A 27,535-nucleotide genomic window follows, 5' to 3' on the forward strand; every position below is an offset into this window, starting at 1 on the left:
TGAACAGATGAGGTACGTTATCCCTGCCTGAAACACTTAAGGTCATTGATTAAGTTTAGTTGACCAGATGACTCCACTGGGATGGTGGGTAAACAGCAAAATACTAACAGATTTCACTGCAAATAAGGAAAAAATTCAAACTGTTTAAATAAGTCTTCCTATTGCAATATGAGGAACACTCACATTTAACAATTTGCATGTCTACTAATTTCAGGAAAATATTAGAAATATCAGCCTCTAACAATGTTAAATTTCAGTGCATATAGTGTTTTTATGAGTTACAGATGATGGTCAAAGCCTCTAAAGAGAGGAGCAGCAAATAATTATATTCTACTTTCATTTATCAATAAGTGGTTTATACCTTTTTTTGCCACCAGATTTAACTGAAAATAAATTATTTTGGAATTAGCTTTCTTTAAAGTTACTACAATTTAATAACACAAATAGCCCAATAAATAAAAGCCAAGTTAAGTCATTTTTGCAGACAAGATTACTACTCCAGTGGATATACCTGTCCTTTTAACTATTCTTTTTATGAAGACAAAAGTCTTCAAGGCGTTCAACAAGGCAGCTGAACTGTGTGTTGGTATGCAAAGCCATGGGAAGTAGACATTCTCTCCCAAGGAGGCAAAGTGCACAATAACGTAAGGCTAGCTCCAGAAGTTTAAGAAGTACTTTCTGTTAAAACCCAAGCTATGCTGCTGTGCTTCCCTGTGAGCTGCCCCTAGGCACAGCTGGAAAGGGACAGAAGGCCATGACTGTTGGGAACTCCAGACAGAAGATAGTGATTCTCTCATGCTGAATAGATGCAGCACGGCACCTTCATCACTCCGCAGCCATTTTAATCTCTTCAGGACTCTCTCTAGATGTCCTGGGGGAAGGGAGGATAAAGAAAAAAGTAAGATTTAAATCTGTTCAGTGATCTGATCTAGTTTTCTACAAATTAAACAGGAATCAAATACACATGCAATTTTTTTTGTTTACTTTGAGAAGCTCTATCTACGCAATCTTGGAACATAACTTCTACAAGTCAGAGACTGCAGACAGGTCCAATTAACGTTTTTCCTCCTAAGTTACCCATATGAAAGATGACAACATTATTCATGTGAATAAAGCAAAGGATCATTTCCGACAAGCACAGAAACCTCTTTAAGATGTATGTATAATGAGCTAACCTATGTAATTGAACAAGACAGTAGAGACATTAAAATGGCTACTGTCATTAATAACTTCACAATATGAATTCCAACTATAATTATTCAACTAGGCGTTTATTCAGCCCATTCCTTAACTGTAGTTTAAGGATACACTTCCGTATTCCACATTTGGTAACTTCAAGAAAGAGATTAATCAAGACCATATTTTTAATAGAATAATGCAATATAATATTATCTCATTTGTTAAATTCAAGTATGCTTATTTAGATTTTACAGTATTGTTCAGTAACACAAAAATGCAGTATTTATAGGCAGACCTCTTAATAATAACAATGAGTACTGACTACTAGATGGCCATTCAGAATAGTTTTACACAGAAAAAAGGATGTTCCATTATCTCCCGAACTTTTTGAAAGAGCCTTCCATAAGAAGCTGAGCGACATTAAACAAACATTTCAGGTTTAAAAGTTCCAGTGAGTATTTTACTTTACCATAATTTTTATTTCTAGAATATGGGATAGCCGAATCCTCTCCAAATACTTCAACAGGCATGTAGATGTAGATGCACACTCATATATAAAACTCATGCACATGCTCTCTTTACCTATGTGTACATATGCTGACCCATGTAAAACTGTAACACATACATGTAACACATTTATAACTTACCGGTAAATCTGTAATGGCCATGCTGATTGTGATGGAGTGGGCACTGAATTTGTTGGACTCACCAACATGGCACTATATATGTTGGAAGCAACCACAAGTATACAAAGTAGAATTGGTCCTATGATGGCTCCTTCCAGCCCGAGGTAGTATGCTCCACCAGCTACTGCAAGACCTGTCAGGTAAGGATGGCCACCTCTGAAATGATGGTGCAAAAAGAACAGAATTAAATTAAGAACAACAAACAATACTCTCAATTATAAAGCGTGAATCAAGCACAGTTTTATTAAGCTTAGAAAACTACATAGCTAGCTACAGATACCGTAGTTTCACTTATGTGCTGTTTGACTGACAGCACAATATTCCAAGCTGTATTCTGTGTCCTATTTGCACAACAGATCAAACAGTGTATTGTAGCACATAATGCTGGTAAATATCCACAATGGAGCAGCTACTTTATAGACATCTGCTGAAGAATGTCTGAAGGAGTTAATGGCAAAAACATTTCAATTTTGAAAATGGAAAGATGATGATTATGAAGACTGTTCATGCCTTATGGTCAAGAATTGTTAAATTTTAAGACAACCAGAAACATGTACTATGAACGCCCCTGAGCAAACACATTAATTTACACTATGATAGCAACTTGCATTGCACCTTTCAAAGAACAGTTAGCATACATTCTTTAAATACGTAGTCATGTCTTCTCATTTTGTTATAAAACACTCTCTCGGACTGAGCGTTTGTTATCATTAGGCTTTTAATGTTTTCAGATGAAAAACAAACCCAGATTTTTATGAACATATTTACTGGAAAGTTGGGGCCAATGGAGCTTTTGGTATGAGCTATTATGGCAGCAAGTAAGCCATGCACTGTTCTTTTCCATGTTATCAGTTCGGGTGTGCCACATGAATCCTATCAAGAGCAGTTACACAAAACCTGCTCATCATGCTTAATCTTTATATAGTTAAAATAATTATGCTAATATGGAATTATGTAAGAAAAGCTACAGTTGAAACTTGGCACACAATTTTCAGGAACTTGCTCTAAATTCTGAGTGTAATGGAGTGAAAATACCAGCTAGTATAGAGCTCCAGCAGTCTCAGCCAGATTTCTACTATGGTTCTGACTTCTATTCAACTCCCACACTGGCAGTCTTTGCCTTCATCGCAATTGTGTGCGGAATGAGACCTGTAACATCATATACACCTCAATCATATCTTACCTGGATCCAATTTAACCTACTGGCAATGCCAGATTGTTTTTCTGAGGGGACTGATTTCTCCAGCAGTAGACACATGATTCATTTCTAAACTTTATCCTGCCTTTGAATCAGTTTAAACATTTTTCTGGCTAGTTTGCTAAATTAAGCAACAGATCACCCAATGAAAGAGGACTACAGTATAAGTTTAATGCATTTGGAAAACCCTGCATAACCTCATTATAGCTACTTAAAATATATTTAATCTAATCCACAAGACAGCATGATGCTTACTGTTCTGTTTAATGAGAAAAATACAATTTTGCTCCACTGTCAGAAAATCTATTCCTGCCACATATATTTTCTGACAGTAAACAGAGCCTGCATCCCCTACAGTCAAAAAATGCATTCGAATAATAAGAAGAATTATTGTCTGGTTAAATACCTACTGGCCTTAAATGTATCTACAATTTATTGTTGGAAAAAAAGTCTTAATTTGATTATACGTCATCCGTTAGTTCTTTTGCATGAATTAAAGCTAGTGTCATAGTCAATGAAAATTAGTATTAATATTGTACATATTATCGTTAGGTCTCTCTGTTCAGTGTAATCATATCTGGTGAACAAAAATATTAGTTTCTAACAACACAGAACTGAAGCACTTAATGTCCTTATTCTACATTAACTCTAGTGTAATAAAAATCAGCACAAATGAAGGACTAGTACTGGCATATAACTAAGTCTGGATCACAAAATCCTCAATTCAGTAACCAGAATTGTTTCTGATGATCAAGACTGAAGCAGTAACTAGAGGAGTACAACTTTCTATCTACTCTGTACATGGCTGTGAACATGTCTTGATCTCCATAGTTTGGAGTTTGTTTTTCTGTGTACAGTCTCAAAGCTGAAACCAAGAGACATTTCATGTCAATAGATGCAGCCAAACACCTAGCAAGATTTTTCAAGCAATCCGTGCCTACATCCCACAACAGCAAAACAGCACTGGCTTCTGTCTCTGTAGAAGCCTATCTCCGGTTTTGCAATTTTATCTGTCTCAACACATTTAAAGATCAATCCATAATCAATAGCCTCTCACACTGGGGTGCAGTGACACAATACAAAGGCTGGTTTCAAACAAATTCTCACATTTCTCACAATCCAGTCTGAAAAATTGAAGTGTTTTTTCTCAGGTCCCTAACTAACTCATGGATTTCTTGTTTGTTCTGTAGCATCATCTGGCAATAGGTGAGGTAAGGAAATACTGCACATCTTTAGTCAATGACTAGATAAATTTCAAAGGCATTCTTAGAATTACTTTACCAACCAAAGCAGTTGATTTTGCTGACTTTGAGAACAAGTTCACAACTTCAAGTGACAAAGTTCACAGAAGAGGCCTGGCAAAGTAAAGGCACTTAGGAAGAAAGACTTCTTCCTATAAGGTGATTCCTATGCTTGGAGACACTGTCTGCATGCTTCAGAAATTAAAGTGTCAATAATCATTAATCATTTTTACAATACTAACTTTAAAAAGCCTCCAAAGTACTTACCCTGATATATCTGAATAAATTGCTGTATCTACAAAGTAGGTTGGCAAGAGGTGAAAAACCAAGAGCAAAATGGCTTTGCATCCCTGTCCTTGCACAAGCCACAAATCTAGGACTGCAGGGACAGCTGCCCAGTATGTCCCCAGAAATGGCACTGCTCCAAGGATTGCTGCTAATGCTAGAGCACACAGAAGCAAAGGTGAGAAAAAAAACCAGAGAATCATATTTCACAAATACATTTACATACAAATTCTGATGCTTCTTTCACACCGGCAGTCCCACTTCTATCAACTGTTGTAAATAAGATACTGAAGAAGTGCTGCCTAAAGCTCTTGGTGTTTTATAGCTGATTGTTTAGGAAAAAAAGAAAATTACGCTACTCCCCATGCCAAAAAGCTTCACCAACTGCCACTCATAAGGAGTTACTTCCAAAGGAAGCACCAATTCAGAAAAAATGACAGTTATACCAGTCATACACATTTCAAACTTTTATATAGCTACAAATTAGCAACTGTGTGCAAGAAAGCATACAAGCAGAAGTCTTCCCGTAACTTACCACATCTCCTGCATTCAATCATAATAATGCAGGTAGGACTGCGAGAAACCACACAAATATAAAATCCATTACATGCATTTCTGTATACACGTGTACACACAGGAGTATAGCCTTCTAAACATACAAATTATACAAATACCTGTTGAAATCTAAAGTGATGCAGTACTGCTGTCATTCTAATATAATGCAACAGGAATGAACATAACATAATTAAGAGGGTTTTTTCTCTTTTTTGGTCTCATTAACCAGAAAGCAAAAACTTCTAAGATTTCATATGTAGCTGAAAGAAAAAGAACAGTTGCCTTCTAAGTAGGTATAATGACAACCAATGCCTTTAAGTAGTTGCACTTTCTAATAGAGCCATTTCTTATTATCCTGGGGTTTGTTGCTTTATGATTTTCCTTCTTGTTCCCTTGTACACGAAGTTCCAGCATTTAAAATTTACTATTATTAGATTATTTTTAGTGGAAGAGAAGCAAAAGAGGAACAGAGGAGAAGATTTTTCAGTGAAAACTGTTCAGCCATTTCTAAACCTAAGATTAAAGAACAAAAGAAAACCAGAGGCTGGTAACACAGTCAGGCAACAGTACTGAGAATAAGCAGCATGCCTCCATCATGCATTTTCATGATACCATGTCTTCCTGAATTTAGGCATCTTGAAAAATCAGCACCTGTCAACTACAGAAGAAACAAAAAACAAGGCATGCAGAATGAAGTTAAAACCTGGAAAGACTTGGACTGAACAGAAGGGAGAATTACATCCTGCAAAAGGAACAGATAGGAGAAGTAAAATAGCTGGTAGCTGACGTGCTGTGAAAACAGAAAAAGGGAAGGCACAGGGGTAGGATAGCAATCAGGGACTTCACTCTGCACATGGCCATTCCTAAAAATAACTTCAAGACTAATCTTATCATCAATATTTAATCATACTTATCTTGTACAATGTGTATGTAATCATATTATCTAAAAATAATTATAATTGTTCAAATTCTTACCAGATGGTATGAAGACTATGTTAATCCCAAATATAGTGTGAGTCAGCCAAGTGTAGAGTCCATAGAACCCAGCCATTTTGAGGGAAGCATCAAATACACCTCTAAAACAATCAAAGAAACTTTGTTAAATTTTATTGGCAATAAGATTCTAGGAACTATAAAGATACACACAAGCTGTTTTTGAAAATTGCAAAGCCATTAATGCCACAAATAACACAGCTGAAAACATAACTTCTGCTGCACTAAAGACACACTTGTTCCTACTAAACCCCTATGCTTTTGTCAAGCCAACTTCCACCGCCTTGTTGGTCTCTTAAATCTTAGACCTGTCCCATAGAAATCCCTTTGCACTATAAAGAAGGTACCTCAATTTCTGAAACTCTTCATTGGTGACACAAGTTTTCAACATTTTAATGCGACTTGTCAGGTTCTTTCAAAACAAAACCGAAAAGAGAAAAAAACCCGAGCATATCCAGAACTATTTGTTAGAAGAAGCATTAAATTTACATTTTTGAGTGAATCTTTGTCCTATCAAAAAAACAGAAACTGTGGCACAAATACATGTCAGTTGTCAAAAATATATAAACATATCCTTATATGTTATATCCTTAAAGTATATAAACCTGCCCTTAAGTATCTCCTTCTATTTCCCATAAAGGTGTTTTCTCTACGGTAGTAAAATTAACAGGGTCTTAACAACTTCTATGAGTATGCCCCAAAACTACACATCAGCACACAGGAGGCAGGTAAATGAAGCATCCGCTTCACCTGAAATTAAAACTACAGGAAAGACTTACTTTTAGTCAGTTATTTTAGATTTTCCCCCAGAGACTATAAAAGAAGGGAAGACAGTCTCATTATGGTAACCAAAAGAAAGACAACAACCCCCCCAAAAAAGATACCAACAGCCAGAGAAAATTGCTGTGAATTTAACTATGTTAGGGTGTAACTGCAAAACTGTTTCTCATTCATAAGAAAACATCCAAAATTGCCTAATTTACAGTTTTCACATTTCATTTCTGACAAGCATAATTTTTTTTTATCCTCAGCTGAATTTTATTCAAATTTAAATTCAAGTTCTGCCATGTCTTTTGCTGCTGTCATCATGCAGCTTGTAAGGAAATTTTACGCTGTTAAGACCATCACTCATTACAGATGAACTAAGTGAGCAACAAAAAAATTCATCACGAACCATCAGAGATGGCCTGGTTTGATGTCAGTCTGCAAGTTGATACGTAAAATATTTTAATAGCCAAAAAGCATGTACCTCTGAAAGATGTCTCTCGCTCCCTGCATCTAGCACAAACAACCAGCAAGCTGGAAGGAGAAGGCATTACACAGTGCTGAGCAGCTGTGAGGTGCCAGTGGTCAAGCAGAAGTTGAGGAGGCTATACCTCATTTCATTTTCCTCCCCTCTTCACCTTCCTCTGTCTGTCCCAACTAGCCCGACAAAAAAGCACAGGGGATCCTAATTTGTGGCAAGTGTGGCCCAAGAGAACTCCCTTTAGTCTCTGAAGACTCACATTTGTTACTTCTGTAGGAAAAAAATTAAGAATCATCCTTTAAAGTCTCTAGACTGAAAACACTAACTAGAACCTTCATCAACAGCATGCTTCCGCTATTCTGCATCTCCAAGATGATGTAGTATGCTAGTGCAAATGCTAAATGAATTTATTACCCTCTGTAAAATGCCGACCTTCCTGGGGCAATTATGACAGTAAATTCATTCCATCTCTTAATACATTATTGGCATACATGCAGCTTCTTTTTATATACAAGAGTAATTGTATGTTCCAGAAATCAGAAAATCCAATTGCTGCTCACGTCTCACTTTGGCACTGGTATCTGGATGAACCACTTTACCTGCAGGAACTGTCATCTGCAAATGTGTAATTTATGAGCACTTTGGTGTAAGGCATACTTACACATACAGATTCCATTTTACTAAGCTTTGAAAAGCATATAAAATAAAAAAATAAAACAACAAAAGAGGACAAGCGTCATACTTCACACTATTCAGGTTAAAAATTAAGAAACTTCTGTAAAATTGCCAAATGTTTCTGCATAGCTGGCCTGTGTATTTTTTGTTGTTAAATTTCTTTCTACTTCACTGAGGAGCTAGGGAATTTTCTTGTGGATTTCAAAAGGGAAAGCACCACGTCTTCATTTTACGGGTTTTGTGAGTTTTAGTGGATTTTTTTTCCCCTCTTTTACTGATCTCCCATAAAAAGTCTACAGCTTCCCCTCTGCTTCTACTGAAGTTTACATTCATCTATGTCCACCTGAATTCAGGTTCACTTCACAGAGCCTGCAAGCAAGGTCTGTTCACCATCAGCAACACAGTGAAATTTCAAAGATTTCAACCTAATGCTGCAAGAAGCCCAGGTGAAAGGAGCTCTTCAACTCACAGTATTCATTTTTTGACCTCAGAGTTAATCTGATTTTCTGCATCTCTCTGTTCTCTAGAGCACTGCAGAAAAGCAAAGCATATGGGCTTAAATGATGAGAATTGGAGTTTCCAGAAAGATTAGAGTAAGCATATAATAAGTTCAGAAGAGAGTTACTGGTTACTATGCTAAATTTATAATGAAGGCATATTGATCCTGGCTGCTGAAGGGGCATTAGAGTAAAAACTAGTCAAAAGTGGTAGTTGTCTTTGGAAATGTTTGCACGAATTAACGTTTCCCTAAATACCCTACAAAATACTTCACAAGCCACAGAGCAGTTTAGAATCCAATTAAAAGACAAGTTTGGTAACAGGAACACTCTAGGCCAAAAATACTATAAGAAAAAGACAATTTCACTTTTTTGTAACTTGCCTTACACAAGTCATGTTTGTTATTCTCCCATGTTCTCTAAGTGGACATTACAACAATTGTACCGTATCTTTGTTGCAAAGTCTTCGTGTAAACAGAGCTAACTAACTTGAATTGATGCTGTAAGCAACTCCATTCAACTTCTTTTGAAAATCATAGAATCACAGAATCACATAGTAGGAAATCATCATAGTTAGGGTTGGAAAGGACCTTAAGATCACCTAGAATAAAACCCTTACATCTTAAAAGTAGAGGGTTCAAGGTATAAGGGAAAATGCAGTGCATTCCAAACTTCACAGCACAGTTTCACAATTTATTTCAAATCAGGTTAATTCAAAACTGCCATAAGAAAAGAGCCCTCCCATTTCCCTGTTCTTGAGCATTCATTTCTGCCTCAGATCACCCTTCCTTTGTGACCTGACAGCATGATCTCTTTTATGCGCCATGATGTTATTTACAATGAATTCACCTAACAATTGTTTTTTGCTGGGTTAGTTTTAACTAACCAGCTCAGCTCTCTACTACCCATCCAGCTCCTAGAGCAATGGCATAAATAGCTGCGCTCCCACCAGGAAAGAAGCCGGCACACTTGCGGCTGGAGGGCAGGGACTCATCTTTGGACAATAGCGTTGCCTTACTCTAATTGAAACTAACAGCCTCTGCCACCATAACTTCAAAACAAGTGATTCATTTTCTTCCTTCAGACACCACCAAAATCCACTGCAAAGATGAGCTACCACTGACAATCAAAGGACAGCTATTATCTCAAAAAGGACTGAAGCATTCTACAATGATCCCCCAAATTTCAAGCAATCACTGGGAGAATGCTGACAAATTAAATGACTCAAAGGAGTCCTTTTGCAAAAAAACCCTTAAGCTGTTGACTCTTTAAGGGTTTTGTTCTTTCAGGAATAAAAAAGACCCTCATTATTTTTCAGTTTCAAACTATATAGGAAAATAAACAAAGGGCACTAAGACATATTCCAGCTATGAATAAAGCAGAAGTGTTTCTTGACAGAGCAAGATCATCTCAGGAGCAATATAAATATGCAAATAATTCTCAGAGATGACTCCATGACAAGATTTCAACAGTTCTGCTTTTGAAATTAATTTCTCCTCAGGAATGATACAACTGAACAAAGAGAGGTAACAGCTCCAACATACAGAGGCCACCAATGACACTAATCAGACCAAGTGATACAGTCTTGAACAGAGCACAGGTCCTTGAGATGCTGTAAATGATGCAAATATTGCACCTCTCAAGGAAAGACAGGGCTCTAGTGAATGTACAAAAACTTCAGACCTTTGTCCTTTGGCTAGTCCAAAGGACACAGCAGCAAACAGGCTTGGTTCTCTAACAGAGAAACGTCTACATTCTCTGAAAAAAACCAATTAACATTTAGTTCAAATTGTAAGAAATTCTACATTTGATTATTTTTTTGCAATTCAATTGCATTTGATCTTTTTTTATTCATATTATATGTGATTATTTTTAATGACTATTTTGGCCTGTTGCAGTCACACAGACTACATAAGCTTACAACTATTCTTCTGAGGAGCGTGTTTGAAAGCATTAGTTATTTCTGAATCAACTGTATCTAACATTTCCAGTTTGTTACCATGAGCACACCATAACGCTTACTAAGTGCAACACCTAACTATTCTTAAAATGGTTCTTGGAACATAATGTATGAAAAGCCAAACTAGTTCAAACCAATGGTCTCTCTAGTCAGCATTCCATCTCTAGTAGAGATCAGAAGCAGACATTAAGGCAACAGAAGAAATAGGACAAAAATATTGAACAATCCCCCTGAACATTTTTCCAGACTCTTATTTCCACCTCAGGGGATATCATAAACCCTATGCAGGCTGTCTGAATCATAGAATCATAGAATAGTTAGGGCTGGAAAGGACCTTGAGATTATCTAGTTCCAACCCCCCTGCCATGGGCAGGGACACCTCACACTAAACCATGTCACCCAAGGCTCTGTCCAACCTGGCCTTGAACACTGCCAGGGATGGAGCATTATTCTTAGCCCTGTTCAATTCTGCAAGTTGTTGCAACTCCAGTATTCTTTGGCAGGACGTTCCCCATGTCAACTGCCTGTTGCATGAACCAACACATTTTTCTGATTTTTTTAACCTTGCTTTAAATGACCCCAAGATTTTATGCTGGAAGAGACCATGAGGAGTCATCCTTTTCATCCTTTCATCCTCAGTCATCCTTTTCACACTGGTTCTGATCTTGCAAACCTCATTTATGTAACATCCTTTTTCCAGGCTGAAGAGTCTTAATCAGCTCAGTCATTCCTTATACTGAAACTGACGATTAACTTCATTCTTCTAATCAGTTATGTTACATTCTTAGCTTTCTGAGATGCAAGAATCAGAATGGCATACAGTAATTCAGGGGACAGGCAAACCACAGATTCACACAATGAAAGTAATATTGTGTATTTCTGTTGTCTGAGTCTGTTGTAACAAATCTTAATGATTAATATACCTGCAGAGGTCTTTTAAGTATAACCAAGCATTGAGCCAGCATGTCTACTTGAAAATACAGCTCCCAAGTGGTAACAAGACAGCACAGAGGCCATCCGTTTATATGTGAAGTTAGGCTTGGTTTTCACCCTCATGCATCACTTTCATCTACATTGTATTTCATAAGTCATTTTATCCCCCAGCAGAAGACACTGCTGTCTTCTAACTGAACTTATCTATAATCCTGCTGCAATTCCACAATCAGCCCTTATCCTTACTAGCTCAAACTAGTTTACCAGCATCAGTGAGGCATCCCTTGCTACTTCCTTTCCAAGGCAATTATGAATAGATGCAATAGCAGAGGTCCTTACCTCAACACTATCATTTACTCCTGCCCTCTCTTTCTTATATTTTAAATTATTATTTATCCACGAAGAAATAACTCTGTTATCCCATCACTACTTAATTTCCTTGAAAATCTTTGGGAAGAGATGCTGTAAAATGCCTTTATTTTCTCCCCGCCCAACTCTCCAGCCTGTCCAGGTCTCCCTGAATGGCAGCACAGCCTTCTGGTGTGTCAGCCACTCCTCCCAGTTTAGTGTCACCAGCGAACTTGCTGAGGGTACAGTCAGTTCCCTCATCCAGGTCGTTGATGAAAATATTAAACAGCACTGGTCCCAGCACTGACCCCTGAAGGACTCCACTAGTCACAGGCCTCCAGCTAGATTCTGCCCCATTGACCACAACTCTCTGCTTTCTTCCTTTCAACCAGTTCTTGATCCACCTCACTACCTGATCATCAAGCCCACACTTCCTTAGCTTATCTATGAGGATGCTGTGGGAGACAGTATCAAATGCCTTACTGAAATCAAGAAAAACCACATCTACCGCTCTACCATCATCCATCCACCTAGCTACTTCCTCATAGACAAGTTCCTGTGTGATGTACTCTAGGTTACCCTGTTCTTGCAGGGGGGTTGGACTAGATGATCTTTTGAGGTCCCTTCCAACCCTTGGGATTCTGTGATTCTGTGATTCAGTAGAACATAACAGATCAACTAATTAGTGGCCTTGCTTGCTGACCTCTTAAAAAACCATGCAGAGTAAGGCAGACTTCTCTCTGTGGAAACTCCAACTAAATCATATTTACCAGGTGCTGGTATGTCCTTAACTTTAGTGCTTACTGAGTTGCACTGTACTGATGTTCAGCTGACATGTCTGTACTTCCTGGGCAGAAAAAGAACATTGCCTTTTTTAATTTTGGCCCTGAGGTTAGTTGGGTGAGTCAGTCTCATCCACTCTCAGTAATTTCCTACTGCTCATTTTCTGTCTGTTTCTTCTACAACCTCTTCTACAGCCACTTTAATTTCTGATTCTACTGCAGCTGGCCATAAGAAGGCTTTTACAATGTGACTCCCTGCACTCACCTTCACAGCAACAAACAAGACAGCATCCATTTACCTCCCCCCTGCAACAGCCTGCAGCAGCCCTGTGGTTGCTGAGTATTCTTGTCATCCCTCAGCCCCCCTGAGTGCTTCTGGATCCTGCTGCATATGGAAAAAGGTGTTTGGTTTAACAGCATTTTGTGGAGCTTTCAGCAACTGAATCACCCCCCCCCTTCCCCCCCCCCCGCCTATTTTTATTTGCTAAAGTTGATGATCCTTTTGTTTTCTTCATTTAGATAAAATGGCAGCTTTTTAAAGGGTAGTTTCTCATTTCCTTGGCCTTTGTTACTCTGCTGTTCAGCTATAAAGTCAGTCTTCCCTCTTGCCTTGCTCAGGCCTTTCTCAGCTTTAAGCATGCACTGGGCACAGTACATTGAACATTTATTATTCTCTACATCACTTGCAAGGATGCAATCATTTTAGATCCCCATTTTAGCCTGAAAAGTGCATGAATGAGAGAAACAGCTACCTGGACTCAATAAAGCTCGAGATCCATTTCAGTCTTAAGAAACTCCCAGTCTGTTCAGATTTTTACTATTATAAGATTATGAATCACAGGCATAGAGAAGAGGGCATTCTGATTGCTTATGCTGGTGGAGTGAATAAATAATGGATTGACCTTATAATTTGTCGTAATATGTCAAAAAAGTAAAAAGCTAAAAGCTGTGATGTTAAATCTTTAAAATGTCAGGAAATCCTGCAGTTCTATATTGGCCTCCATGCTGCTTTTTTTACATTACAATAAATCTGTATTTTAAATAGCAGAAATCTAACCAAGGTTATAATAATATATACTCCAATCTTACATACACACAAAAAGAGTTATTTGATATGCGAGCATAGAATCCTGCAATATGTTATACTAAAAATAAATCTCATAGTATCCCTTTATTGTTAGAAAGGCCTGGTAGAAGACCTCTTCCCTATACATCTAACAATTCTTTCGGCAAACCTTGTCTTTCCATCCCTCCCAGTTACCGTCTAGGCCTGCCTTAGAAACAAAGAGAGAAACTAACTGGCTAAACCAAATCTGAGATGCAAATTAAGTGTCACTGGTTTTACTGATACAGTCTATGTCACACCAATTAAACATTAATTTAAATACAGATTTTAAGTTCTGACATACAAATAACTGTTTTAAAAAGCTGGTGGTGTAGAAGCAGCAGCTTACATGTGTAATTCATAAGTGCAATATATAATTAAAGGACTAGCATCAAAGACACTATGTAGTTACATTATTCGTAAAGAGAGTGGGCAAATGTGCACATACACAGCCAACCCACATCCTCTATGTGTTTACAGACACCTTCAGTCTTAAACAAACTGGACAGTCACAGAATTGCAAACTACAAAAATGCACTGACAGAAACTGCTGTTAGAATATACAGAATACGCCATCTGGAATATGAAAGAAGCAAACAGCAGAATATTGGCACTGCCTCATATAAAACAAGGAAGCCCTCAATATCCTGTCAATGTGTTTGAAAATACACTTGCTATACACAATGTGCATGGCACAGAGAACAGACTGTTTGTTACAGCATCTGATTATGCACTTACATAATCTCATGAATTAAGAGTAATAAACTGTAAAATTCCTACAGACTTTGTGATATCCTTGACCCAAATTATGTGTGCACAATAATGAACATTATTTCACAGTTTCAAGTAAATTTGGAAAAAAAGAGTAAAGATTAAGCATGAACAAATCCATTATTTTCTGAAGTATTCTTTGAATTATTCTTTAACTTGTTAAAATCATTTGTGTGTAAAGCAATACACATACAGATGTGTTTAGTAAGAACAATTCAGTATAAAAAAAAAAATGAAATACCGGTAAAGGCAAATCCTTTTTTTGCATAGGAAAATATTTAAGACTAATATAGTGCTACAAGCGAGTCATATGGTTATTGGGTTATTGCTACTAAAACATTCAGCCGATAAATACTACTATCTGTCCCACTAGGATAATCAGGTTACAATTACTCTCAGTTTGGTTCTGCAAAGGTACTGAAACACTGCAGCATTTCTTCTAGATTTATAGACTATACCTTTTTTTTTGCTCTCAAGTAGCTCAATTGAAGCTTTCCTTTCCTCCATGTAATTAAAAAATAAATGTTATTCCCAGTTTTACACTAGAAAATTATTTCATTAAAACAGAATAATTTTCATTTCTATTCCCATCTCATAACATATGCAGTAAGTAGAGCTTATAAAATTTCAGGAAGGTCCTGTTAAATGCATTCCTGTGACAAAGGAGGTTTCTGCAAGAGATACTCTTGCTGCTAAAGAACATACACTGCATGCAAAAGTTCAGTCATAAAACCCAGTCAGTTAACAGTTGTCTTGGAAAAATTAAGCTGAAAGACATTATTACTCTTGCAGTAAAACAAACAAAATCACACATTTTGCTTTTTCTAAGCATTAGCTTAACATGCTGGAAGATTATTGTTTTCTGTGGGAATTGTATCACCATCTCATTTTCTCCACCAGTACTGCTGGGGTGCCAGAGCAAACCAGCTAGATGCTTCAACAGCTTTTTTGTTTATTTGCTTGTTTGCATGGTAGTTCATTTTAGATCTCTTTAAATGCTAATAAATAAAAGTTGGAAATGCATTAAGAACCTATTTCAGCCATCAAGGCACCATAGGTTTTCTTCATACTGAATCTCTCTTTGACTTTCTGGAAAATTTCAGTTAAGAATATGATTACTGTGTCCTCTTTAAAAACACCCAATATTTGAAATCACTTTTATATAACCAATGAAGAATCTAATCAAATTTGAGGTGTACGTGGCAAATGAAGAAAATGAAGCAAATAATGATAACCCTTCTCAAATTGAAAACAAACAGTATTCATCTTCCTGGCATTACAGAACAAACTTCCACTAACACGTGTTTCAAGACATCACTCAAAATACTGATCTCGGTTTAAGACCATTTCACAATGTTAACTAGTCCCCACCAAAATTGAAAGCTGCAGTAACTTTAAGCCACAGCCATACCCGTGTGCATGCACTCATGTGAAAGTATCGCACACACTAAATTGCACTGAAGCCGTGAGAACATGCAACTTAGTAATGTGCAATATCTCCACCAGAGCAAGCAGAATGAGAGCTTCAGGGAAGAAGGGTATGGTGCATTCAGGAAGAGAACGACATGCTGCTCAGGGAAAGGAAAATGGTTCAGGCAAAGGTGTGCATGCCACTACTTTGGAGACCTGTGAACTGGAGGTTTATAGTGGTTCATACATTCGGGGAGAGAGGGAGGAATCCAGACAAGGGCACCACTTCCCTATTCCAGGGGTAAAGGACAATAATTTTCCTTCTTATGAAGTGAGGTAGGTGATTTATGAACTAACTCGATTTTACAGAACCTTTCTGAACAAAGCAAATCTCACACTGATATGCCCAGGTAACAGCTCTCCCCTGACCCTCAAAATACTCATTATTCATGCAATAATGAGTATTTTACACTCTCAAATATATACTCAAAATACTTCATCATTCATGCAATTGTAATTACCATGAAAATTTTCACTAACTAGTACTGAGAACTAAAATCACCTAAATAAAGTAAACTGGTCCAAGTGCTTCTCACATTTCTAAAGGAAGACATCTTCCTCACCCTGACTGAGAGTGCGGCTGAAAGAATTCCTGCAACCTACTCTAGGATAACCCTTCTGTGACAGCCACCAGTCCCCTTCCTAGCAAAGGGATTTCTTTCCAAATTATCAGTCTCCCTTCAGTGCCAGGTAAAATTAGGGAAGTCATTCTGGGAATTATTAAAAAATGCCTGAGAGACAATGCAGTCATTCATTGTTGCCAGCACAGGTTCACAAGGGGAAAGTCCTGTTTAATTGAAAACAAACTCTATGGACTTCCCGCAGTGCTGGGTGTTCCCTAAAGTCACCTTGTCCTTCAAGGGCCTCCAAGTGGTCTGTCTGTCATTCACTGCTCTGCCCTTGTACCATTAGGCTACCCAAGCAAGCCCTCAGGTCAGGCATGGCATGACTTGCCCTTGCCAAACACCTGTTGGTTTTTACCACCTGACATGTGCTGCTGGCATTTTGCCTTCCTCTGTCCTGGATGAACAGATTTCCTATCAAAGGTATCTCATAGGAGGGCATTTCATCCCATGGCTTGGAGCAGGTAATTCTCCTATTCCCGAACTTCTTCAAAACTCCTGCAGTATCACCATGCAGTATCACGTTTTTTTTCTCCCTGTACTCAAGCACAAATTAACATCTGAGGTACTGTGACAAAAAGAGTCAGATTCAACACCTGGACCAAAACAGGCTGGAAAGCTGTTCTTACCCCCGTACAGATTATAAATCAATCCACGTGCACAGATAACAGTCACTGTCTTTGAAAACTCATCATCAAGGGAATTAGAAAAATATTTATAAAAACTATAGCTACTTATAGTCCAACCCAATAAAAATCACAACACGGCTCCAATGACAGAAACTGCAACGGGAAAAGGTCTTGGCTTGATTAGGTACTTGCTGGATAATAGCTTCAAGTTAAGGAATTTCTTGAGTTACAGAAACCGTTTGCTGATTGCCCTTCTCTTCTTCCCCCTCTCCATTCTCCTCACAAGAATCATAGAATAGTTAGTGTTGGAAAGGACCTTAAGATCATCTAGTTCCAACCCCCCTGCCATGGGCAGGGACACCCCACATTAAACCATGTCACCCAAGGCTCTGTCCAACCTGGCCTTGAACACCTCCAGGGATGGAGCATTCACAACTTCTCTGAGCAGCCCATTCCAGTGCCTCACCACCCTCACAGTAAAGAACTTCCTCCTTACATCCACTTTAAACTTCCCCCGTTTAAGTTTGAACCCATTACCAATTGTCTTATCACTACAGTCCCTAATAAATAGTCCATCCCCAGCATCCTTATAGCCCCCTTCAGGTACTGGAAGGCTGCTATGAGGTCTCCACACAGCCTTCTCTTCTCCAGGCTGAACAGACCCAACTTTCTGAGCCTGTCTTCATACAGAAGGTGCTCCAGTACCCTGATCATCCTCGTGGCCCTCCTCTGGACTTGTTCCAACAGCTCCATGTTCTTTTTATGTTGAGGACACCAGAACTGCACACAATACTCCAAGTGAGGTCTCACAAGAGCAGAGTAGAGGGGCAGGATCACCTCCTTCGACCTGCTGGTCACGCTCCTTTTGATGCAGCCCAGGATACGGTTGGCTTTCTGGGCTGCGAGTGCACACTGAAGCCGGCTGACATTCAGTTTCTCATTGACCAACACCCTCAAGTCCTTCTCCGCAGGGCTGCTCTGAATCTCTTCTCTGCCCAATCTGTAGCTGTGCCTGGGATTGCTCTGACCCAGGTGTAGGACCTTGCACTTGGCATGGTTAAACTTCATAAGGTTGGCATAAGCCCACCTCACAAGCGTGTCGAGGTCCCTCTGGATGGCATCCCTTCCCTCCAGCGCATCAACCGAACCACACAGCTTGGTGTCATGGGCAAACTTGCTGAGGGCACACTCAATCCCACTGTCCATGTTACAAAGTAAGTAGTGAAAGACACAAAGAACAGACTTCCTTGACTGTATCCAAGTTGCCGAGTGCTTTTCATGAACCCATTTTAAGTAAAAGAGCAACAGAAGTAATTGACAACATAGAAGAAGAGTGTTTTCATGTCATGTGGTCCCTAAGAAATAGAGATGTAACTGCATCTCTTGCCAGAAGGATCCCTGCCCTCTGAAGAGGACTAGTTGTCCTAGAAGTAGGACTAATAGTCTTAGCCTAGTGCCCATGCTATGTCCTTCTAAAGAGTGATGGGAGCTGGAACACGGCTGGTGACTTTCAATATTTATAACCTGGTCTTTCTATAGTTGTGGTCAATTTCAATACATCAGTGCTTTAAGGCTGGATTCAGGTTGTGTAATTATGCAACAGTCTAATGATGAAGTGACTACAGAAGGTTCATTATTTGATAATACATGAAGAAACAGATGGAGCCTCTTCCTCCCATCACACCACCAAGCATTAACATCCATTTTGCATACCTTTTATAGATGAGGTGAACAAGATATTTTTAGGTTCCTGCCCCTCTAGCAACAGCGCATCTTCAAAACCAAAAGATAGCTGTTGCTTTGTGACAAAAACAATGGCTTGCAGTGGCAATTGTTTTTCATATGGCACCAAATTCCAATTAGGCACCAAATACAGGCTAATACCAAACAAATAAGAATGAGCGATTCAGGCTACCTTAGTGAACACAGACTGAGTTCTCTTGTATATGACAAGTAGCTTCACATTCCACATTCTCCAGACACTTGCTTTTTCTTATACTGCCTGCACTTACTGATGCCTGCTGGCTCTTTCCTACTCATTTTCCTGTGGCTTCTCTAACATCTTTTTTTTTTCTTTCCATCATTCGAAAGTCTAACAAATACTTTGGGTCACTTGTGTCTCAGACCTATAAACTTAAAATTGCATTTATACAATCTTCCTTGCAGAGTACGTGCACCCACAGAAGCCATGTCCTATTTTTGCCACTGTTCCCCTCTGCCAAGGCTAGAAAGCACAATTTTTCAGACAGTTTTCAGTTTCTAGATCTGCTTGCATTCTTCAGAAGAGATAGAACTGAGATATTAACCATGTGATCAATAAAAACTCAAGAGCAGTCACTCAAGTGAAGGGCTATTAACGTTCTAGCAGATTTCCAAATCTGTTGCTTTCTACCTGGATTGCCCCTTCAATTCAACTGACTACAACAGTTACCATTGTTATTCAAAATCTCTCACAGCATGATATAACCTTCTTATTGTCAAAACATATCTGTTACTGGAATTAAGCTGTTTCTGGATAACAACACTTACTTGTCAAGTGTACCCAAGAACACTGGCAAACATCTGGCAATGAGTTTGGGAAGCAATACATTGTCGGTTTAAGGTCTATTCTTGTTGTGTATGTATGTGCAAGAAGACAGAGAAAGCAGCAGTGTGAGACAACGGCTGCATAGAATTTAGCATGGAGTCTGCTGTCTTTGCCCAGTCCATCAACTTTTTCAAAAAAGTGACTGATGACTTAAACACCGCATTTAAAATCTATTTATCACGTTACCAATATGTTAGTCTCAAGCTGCTAACAGGTGAAAGCTGACAGGTTCACTCATCTGTGATGAATAAAATACATTACTGTACCACCCCAAAAATTGCTTTATTGTGAAATCTCAGTGAACCATACTTAAACACACACACACAAAAGTCCTCCTTCAATTACTATAGTAGTTTAGAGGTGAAACATAAGAATGGCAACTAAGCATGAAACACTGCAGATGCACTCTGGAGGTGTAGTACAGCACTGCTGTATGGGGGATAAGGAGAGCACTTCCCTGTTGTTCCCTTTGGTGTAATTTGGTTCATGGAGATCATGAACTAGACTTCTTTGAGATGAAACTGAACTGGAAAATGCACTCCAGGACCATATTTAATACACTTCAGCTGCAAATGGGTACTTAGTCCCCAAGATTAGACTAAAATTAGTTCAAACTAAGTAACTCTGAAATGTGTACAACACAGATGTCAGGTCTCCATTTCAACTGTTTTGCTGTATGAACTTGCTCCTACTGAGCTGCATTAGTTGTTAATGCCACACAGCTGCAAACACACCGTGGCTAGGGATATCATGAAATACTAGCATTCACTAGTACTAGTTTCATGAAATACTAGTATTCACTACAGCACAGTCCTCTAAAATTTTTTTAAGCAAGTCCAATCAAATTGCTCCTTTAAGAACCAAGGGGTAAAATAATCAACACTAGGTTCTTGAAAATCTGTCAAGATTTGCAACTCATCTTTGAAACACAAGTTGTTGCAATTGCTAAGTATTTATAGGCAAACTTCAAATTTAAAAAAGCAATTTTCTGGAAAGGGCAAGAAAATCAACAACATACCTTATTGCTTCCTCCACAGATTGACCCACTATATTTGAGGAGGGACCTGGCTGAGACAAAGGTGTCAGGCTAATCACCCACTTTACTGGCTTGTAGTACTCATCACTGGAACTCAACAGGTAGAACAGTGTGGTCAGAAAAATCACCTGTAAAACAAATTGGAGTTTTAAATTAAAAGGCAATAAACACTTTCCAGAACTACAGTATGCAGCTACGCTTCAGATACCAGACATCATTTGGAAGCCACAAAATACTATACCACAAAGTTGGATTTAGAAAAACACACAAGAGCTAGAAGAATGATTTTCTCCCCTGCTCCACAAAGGACTTAACAGTTATACCTAAACATTATAAAACTTTCAGCCCTGTTCAGGCTCTTCCTGAAGTCACATGGAAATCAAACAAATAGAATGCTGGATTTTTTATTTTCTTTTCCCAGCATGTTTAGCAGATTGAAGAATTGCTGAATAGTAACAACAACAAAAAAATAACACCCTCAAAACCCAAACCAACACAATTAACACCACCACTATCACTACAAAGCCAAATAAATCAGAGTTGTCTCAAGAATCATTACGCAGCTGAGTATCAGATATGAATTAAACACAAACTCACAAACAGAAAATCTGTAATATTTATTAGGCTGGCAATCCTGAATATACCCCTGTGAGTTTGAAGATCAGTCTCAGCAGAAGCAATGGCAGTTCCACTGTTTCAGTTTAAACACCAAAAAAATACAATCAGACTGTATTAGCTTCCTGTATGTTTCAGTCCACTATGTTTTCCTTATTCTTCTCTTAGTGGGCTCAGCAACTTCTTGGGCTAAGCCTACATCAATGTGTCCATCTTGAAACAGATCCTCAAACAAGGAAAATCCTTTCCATATGCTCCAGTAGTAAACTATGTCTTATATTTGGTTCATCTGCAAGCTTTAGATTGTCTTTCTTTCCAAGATTAAAAAGAATTCTTTCACTTGCCTTACTTCCAACCTACTCGTATGCTAGGATAAACCACATCTTAATCTTTTGATAAGCCAAACAACCTGGCCTCCATAAATCTTACCTTCAAGTTTTTTATCCAGTCTGCAGACACTTCATGCCCTTTTTCTCTCTGAACACACTCAGAAAAAAACCCCATGCAAACACCACAACATGCAGTATTCCACTACCAGTCTCAAGAATGCCATCCATTTGTGTCTGTTCCCAATTCCTTTCTACTCAGTACAATGTTACTACTACTTCCCACCACGCTTCCAGCCTTTAACTTGGAAGTCTCACACTGCTGTTCACCTATTGTGACCTCTTTCCAAAATGTCATATACAGGATTAGACTGTATTTCATCTTCTCAGGTGTGTAACTTCTGCCTTGGGTGATAAACCAATCTATGCACTAAAACAAGTCAAATGCTACAGATATTACTTCCTACCGAATGTTTGAATGGGAGATGCATTTTTCAAAACAGAGACTCTAAACAAAGTGTCCATTATTTCTACGCTTTAAAGCACATATTTTTAAACCATTTATCAATTCAAAATTCACCATTTTAATTTTTATTCAAGATGACTAGAACTGGACTGAAATGCAATCAGCTGAAAAGCTAACCACTTCAAAAGTTATCTTGTTGGCAAATTTAGTTTGTGACACTTTTAGCTAGTAAAAACCTCTTCTGAAGCAACTTAATCCTACAAAACAAAAAATGTAAGAGTACAATTAAAGCTGGAGCAGTGCTTTCTTTGAAACACAGCTCTACCTAGACAGAATTTAAACAAGTTCCTTCTGTTTCACATTTAGAAAAAAAAAAATCCTTCCCAAGGTAGCCCATTATCTTTTGTAAGAAGAAAGATGTGGCATTTTCAAGAGAGTCAGCTTTTCCAGCTGACACTGCTGGCTGGACCACAGCAACACACAAAATGTGCTCAAACGCTGCACACCTAGCTTTAGGGTTCAAAACGTAAAAATTCCATTCCAAACCTCCATTAAAAGACAGGAAGATGGGTAAGGATATTAGGGCAGGCAGCAGTCAAAGATGCAGCAATTAAACTAGATCAAAACCTCTGAAACTATTTGCTTTCACATTCCAAATGAACTCTATGCAAAAGTTCTTTCTCCTTACCCAAGAATAGTGAGAGTTCTCCCAGGAAATTGTAAACTTCTTAAATTAAGACTTTCCAAAAAGAGAACTTCAAGAAAAAATGGATTGTTAAAGATACCCATCTTTGGAAATCAAATTATTGAAAAAACATCTCACTACAGCAAAACATCTAAGTATGCTTTGAGACCCCAGAAGAACATGAACCGTTAAGGTCACTTCTGGCCTTCTCCTCCTGACTTGAAGGATGTTTTTCTTTAGCTCTAAAGGAAGGAACGTGAACAGCAGGTAAATCTAACAATGACATAATACCAAATAGGATTTGGTACAACACACATCACAATTTAAGAAAGCTGCAGTGATTTATCCTAGGGTCACATCTGGATTTTCTTGGCTTATTGCATTAAGCTGTTGCAGCAAGTTAAGAGGAAAAAAAGACCAAGGAAAAATTAAGAAGCAGTTATATTATTTCTACATAGACTCCATGACAGTTCAGTTAAGCTAACCTAAAAAGTACTTCTAAGATTCAGCCAACCAAAATCTCACAGCAACTAGCATTTTCATTTACTTATTGCCCCAAATAACAGACTGCATCATCTTAATTTAGTGCAGGCTATTCACTGAATATCCTAAATTTACATCCTTTCTCTTTCAGTCATAAGCTGTTAAAAAACGCACGCTAAACACTATTGAAACAAGTTTCATCAATTTACCTTTTTGTGTTTTAAGAAAATCTGTTCAGATTTTGTAGCAAGATACTTTGAGAAAGACTTATAAAGACTGGATGAGGTTGGATGAGGCCTTAGGTGGCATGGTTTACTGTGAGGAGTCCCTGCCTATTGCAGGAGGGTTGGAACTAGATGATCTTAAGGTCCTTTCCAACCCTAACTATTCTATGATTCTATAAGAAACCATGAATGGACACAACGGCCTATGAAATACATAGTGCAAACAAGACTAAGTTATAGTGCTCTCTCACAACATTTAACAGTATTAGTAACTACTACTTCAATGCAAATTTTAAATGTCTTCAAAGGAGGTACCTCATACAGTTACAAGAACACCAATACTTAGAGATGACATTTTCTGTGCACAGAAATGGGAGGCAAGCATATCCCATTACCCTGGTGCATTTGAAGTATAGTACAATACAGGGCAAACACGTTCAGTATTTCTAATTTATTAGTTCTGCTGTTTGCATTTCAAAGGCTACCATCATGAAGAATTTACAGAAAGAACCTGAAAATATATTAAAACAAATATATCCTATATATATAAGATCACTTTCATACTCTGCCCAAAAGGAGTGAAAAATGCAAGTCATGGTCAAATCCAAGAGACCAAGAGTGCAGGACTGGCATGTTTTGGTGGAGAAAGCTTTACATGATCATTTTAAATAACATATTCAACCTACAGTAGAAGTGGAGGAAACAGATTAGCCTTTAGAGCATCTAATCTTTAAAGGGATTCCAACACAGCGATATCCCAACTAGCTCAGCTAAACCAGCTGGCTGCACAGTGCCCCAGCAAGTGGCAGAACCCTGCCGACAGACAAAAAGGCAAGATCATGTATCACAAACAGCATGTAATGAACTTGGTGTAAATCATTAGGCACTTAGGGCTAAATTTTGTGTCTGAACAATTAAATGCATTCAAATCATCTATATTTATTATCCAAACTTGTAACTTTTAAGTATATTGACTTCTCAGACACTGTCTTCAATATGTCATCATGGGTGAAGTTGTGGACTAAGGAAGAAATTAAATATTCCCATGCAATCTTTATTAACTGAAAGATAACTAGAGAACTACAAAATTAAGTGGCAGTGATTTTCTTCAGCTCAAGACAGCTGTTCCATTAAGTCTTATTGTGAACTGCTCGTTCTTAAGTATTGAAGACGATCCACACAGCTGCCTTGAAATGTTGTTAAGCATGATTTCAATTTTGCAGTTTGGTCTAAAAAGACCTCCCTCCTGAGCAGACATCAGTGAAAGCAATGAAGTTAAACTGGCAAAACACTGTTCTCTAACAAATGTTTTTGGATCCTGAATTAAAAACCAGGACGTAGATTTCAGTCAAGCTTCCAAGATTAGTATTTGTTTAGTTAAACAGGAAGAAGTCACAGGCCAATGTTTTTGATTTTAAGTAGAAGCTGCCACAGTTAATAAGATGAAAGAAGCTACCTCTACCATTATAGATTATTCCAGACAGCTGTGGCATTTAGAGACAAAAGAAACCATAAACTATCTAGTTCCCATAATACACTAAAAAGTAGACTCATAGAATGGTTAGGGTTGGAAAAGACCTTAAGATCATCTAGTTCCAACCACCCTGTCATGGGCAGGGATGCCTCACAGTAGACCATGATGCCCAAGGCGCTGTCCAACCTGGCCTTGGACACTGCTAGGGATGGAGCATTTATCCCTTCTCTGGGCAACCTGTTCCAGCACTTCAGCACTCTCACAGTAAAAAATTTCTTCCTTGTGTCCAACCTAAATCTCTCCTGTTTAAATTTGAACTCATTACCCATTGTCCTATCGCTGCATCCCCTGATGAAGAGTCCTTCAGCATCCTTGTAGGCTCCCTTCAGCTATTGGAAGGCTGCTATGAGGCCTCCATGCAGCTTCTCTTTCTTCAGGCTGAACAGCCCTAACTTTCTCAGCCTGTCTTCATACAGAAGGCGCTCCAGTCCCTGGTCATCCTCATGGCCCTCCTCTGGACTTGCTCCAACAGCTTCATGTCCTTATGTTGAGGACACCAGAAAAGTGTCTGAACCTCAAGTGTGGTCTCAGTAATAACATCCTTTAAAAAAAACACCTTTAACAAAAAGGTTTCAGAGCTACTCTGCGGCAGTAACATTAATAAGAACTTTGTGTATGAAGCATTCTGCTACTAAGAGCTCACAGCAGTTAAATGAAAACAACCCAACAACTCTTTTATACAGATTTGCTGAAGACACTTCACTAAAAATGGGAATATAAGGAAATCCTTGTAAAATAAATACTTTTGCTGACATTTCCCAGTAACAATTTTTTCCATCTTCTGAGAGTATTGGCTTGTTTATGAAGACATGCCGCAAGATTTCAGTGGCTGTATAGGCTACTGTTGTGGTTTAAACTCCCAGAAACTAAGTACCCCACAGCTACTCAGTTACAGCTCAGTATCTTCAAGGCCAGAAACAAGAGTTTTCCATGAACAGAATGACAGGAAGACTGCAGCTCCTTAACATGGAAGTTAAGGACACAAATCTTGTCCTTTGCCTAGAATGCCCCTCAAAGGACAGATTTGAAAGTTTCAAAATATTAAAAGAATTTTGGTGTTAGATAAGATTAGAAGTTCTTTTCAATGCTTTAGGTTTGATTTGTTACAACATGCACAATTAGGTTCTTTCAGTAAAACAGACTATGTAAACCCATGACATACTACTTACCACTGAAAGCACAAAATTGAGAAGAGCTGTCCCACTATAGAAGAGGATTGTCACTAATGTTGTAACTGTAGTAAACAAGAGGCTCACATTGCGACTCATCACTATCCACAAAGACTCCAGGATCTGGAAAAGGAAGGGAAGACAGAGTCAGATACCAATGGTCTTATGAGGAACGGCTGAGGAGCTTGGGTTGTTGTCTGGAGAAGGCTCAGGGGGCACCTTATCACTCTCTACAGCTACCTGAAAGGAGGTTGTACTGAGAAGAGGATCAGTCTTTATTCCCAAGTAACAAGTTACAGGACTCGAGCTAATGGCCTCAAGCTGCACTAGGGGAGGTTTAGATCGGATATTAGGAAAAATTTCTTCACCAAGAGGGTGATCAGGCATTGGATCAGGCATTGGAACAGGCTGCCCAGGGAAGTGGTGGAATCAGCATCCCTAGATGTGTTCAAAAACCGTGTAGATGAGGCCCTCAGTGATATGGTTTAGTGGTGGTCTTGGCAGTTCTGGGGTAATGGCTGGACTTGATGATCTTAAAGGTCTTTTCCAACCTAGCTGATTCTATGAGTTTATGGTACTAACTAGGACAGAAAACTGCTTACAGAGTGATTCATCTCCATCAACCCACATAAAGATGATATTTAAAAAAAAAAAAAAAAAATCACCTTCCCTCATTCCTAAATCACAGCAGGTAATACCAAGTGAAAATGTCCACTTTATCAGAGACAAGTTTCTAGACAGACAGTTACAAGGGTTTAGACTTTTTCTCCCAATGCTCAAATCACTTCATTATGCAAAAATCACAAAAAAAATCTAGATGTGGTGACACTTGTTTATTGTGATTAACATTGGCATCAAGTGAAAGCAGATCTTGGGAGAGAAAACTCATCTTTCCAAAAGCAGAAATGCTAAAACACAAAGAACAAGGAGTAACATCACAAGGTGGAAATAAATCTGAAAACAGCTTCAAATCAAATAACAGGATTACTCCTTTAATAAATGTTTTTAAAATGTTTTATGGCAATGAGATATATAATTTTCATGATGTCTGCAGACAACTATACAAGTGGTGATTTGGAGTAGGGATGCATCAGTTACAGAATTAATTATGGAAGACAAACAATGCTAGACAATCTATTAAATTTTGTACTGGCTTAGGGAACTGATTGCTTATTAGTTACAGACAGTAAAGAGCAGTTTTGAGACATGCCTTTAAATACAGAATACCCACTAC

General features: G+C 38.3%; 1 protein-coding gene across 1 annotated transcript in view; it reads right to left on the minus strand.

Annotated features, from left to right (window-relative positions):
* Positions 1-757: 757 nt before the first annotated feature.
* The window catches only part of TMEM245 (transmembrane protein 245), a gene marked incomplete at its 5' end in the record, with an annotated part of 79,909 nt that continues 53,131 nt past the window's right edge, over positions 758-27,535 (minus strand). Inside the window, 6 exons of the mRNA XM_080611507.1 lie at positions 758-871; positions 1,827-2,021; positions 4,572-4,746; positions 6,120-6,220; positions 20,782-20,927; positions 26,302-26,424. Coding sequence (XP_080467633.1) covers positions 826-871; positions 1,827-2,021; positions 4,572-4,746; positions 6,120-6,220; positions 20,782-20,927; positions 26,302-26,424 — 786 coding nt within the window. The 3' untranslated portion in view covers positions 758-825. The remainder of the gene's footprint in view (positions 872-1,826; positions 2,022-4,571; positions 4,747-6,119; positions 6,221-20,781; positions 20,928-26,301; positions 26,425-27,535) is intronic.

This window comes from Psittacula echo, assembly GCF_963264785.1.
Source record: "Psittacula echo genome assembly, chromosome: 2".
Classification (NCBI taxonomy): Eukaryota; Metazoa; Chordata; class Aves; order Psittaciformes; family Psittacidae; genus Psittacula; species Psittacula echo.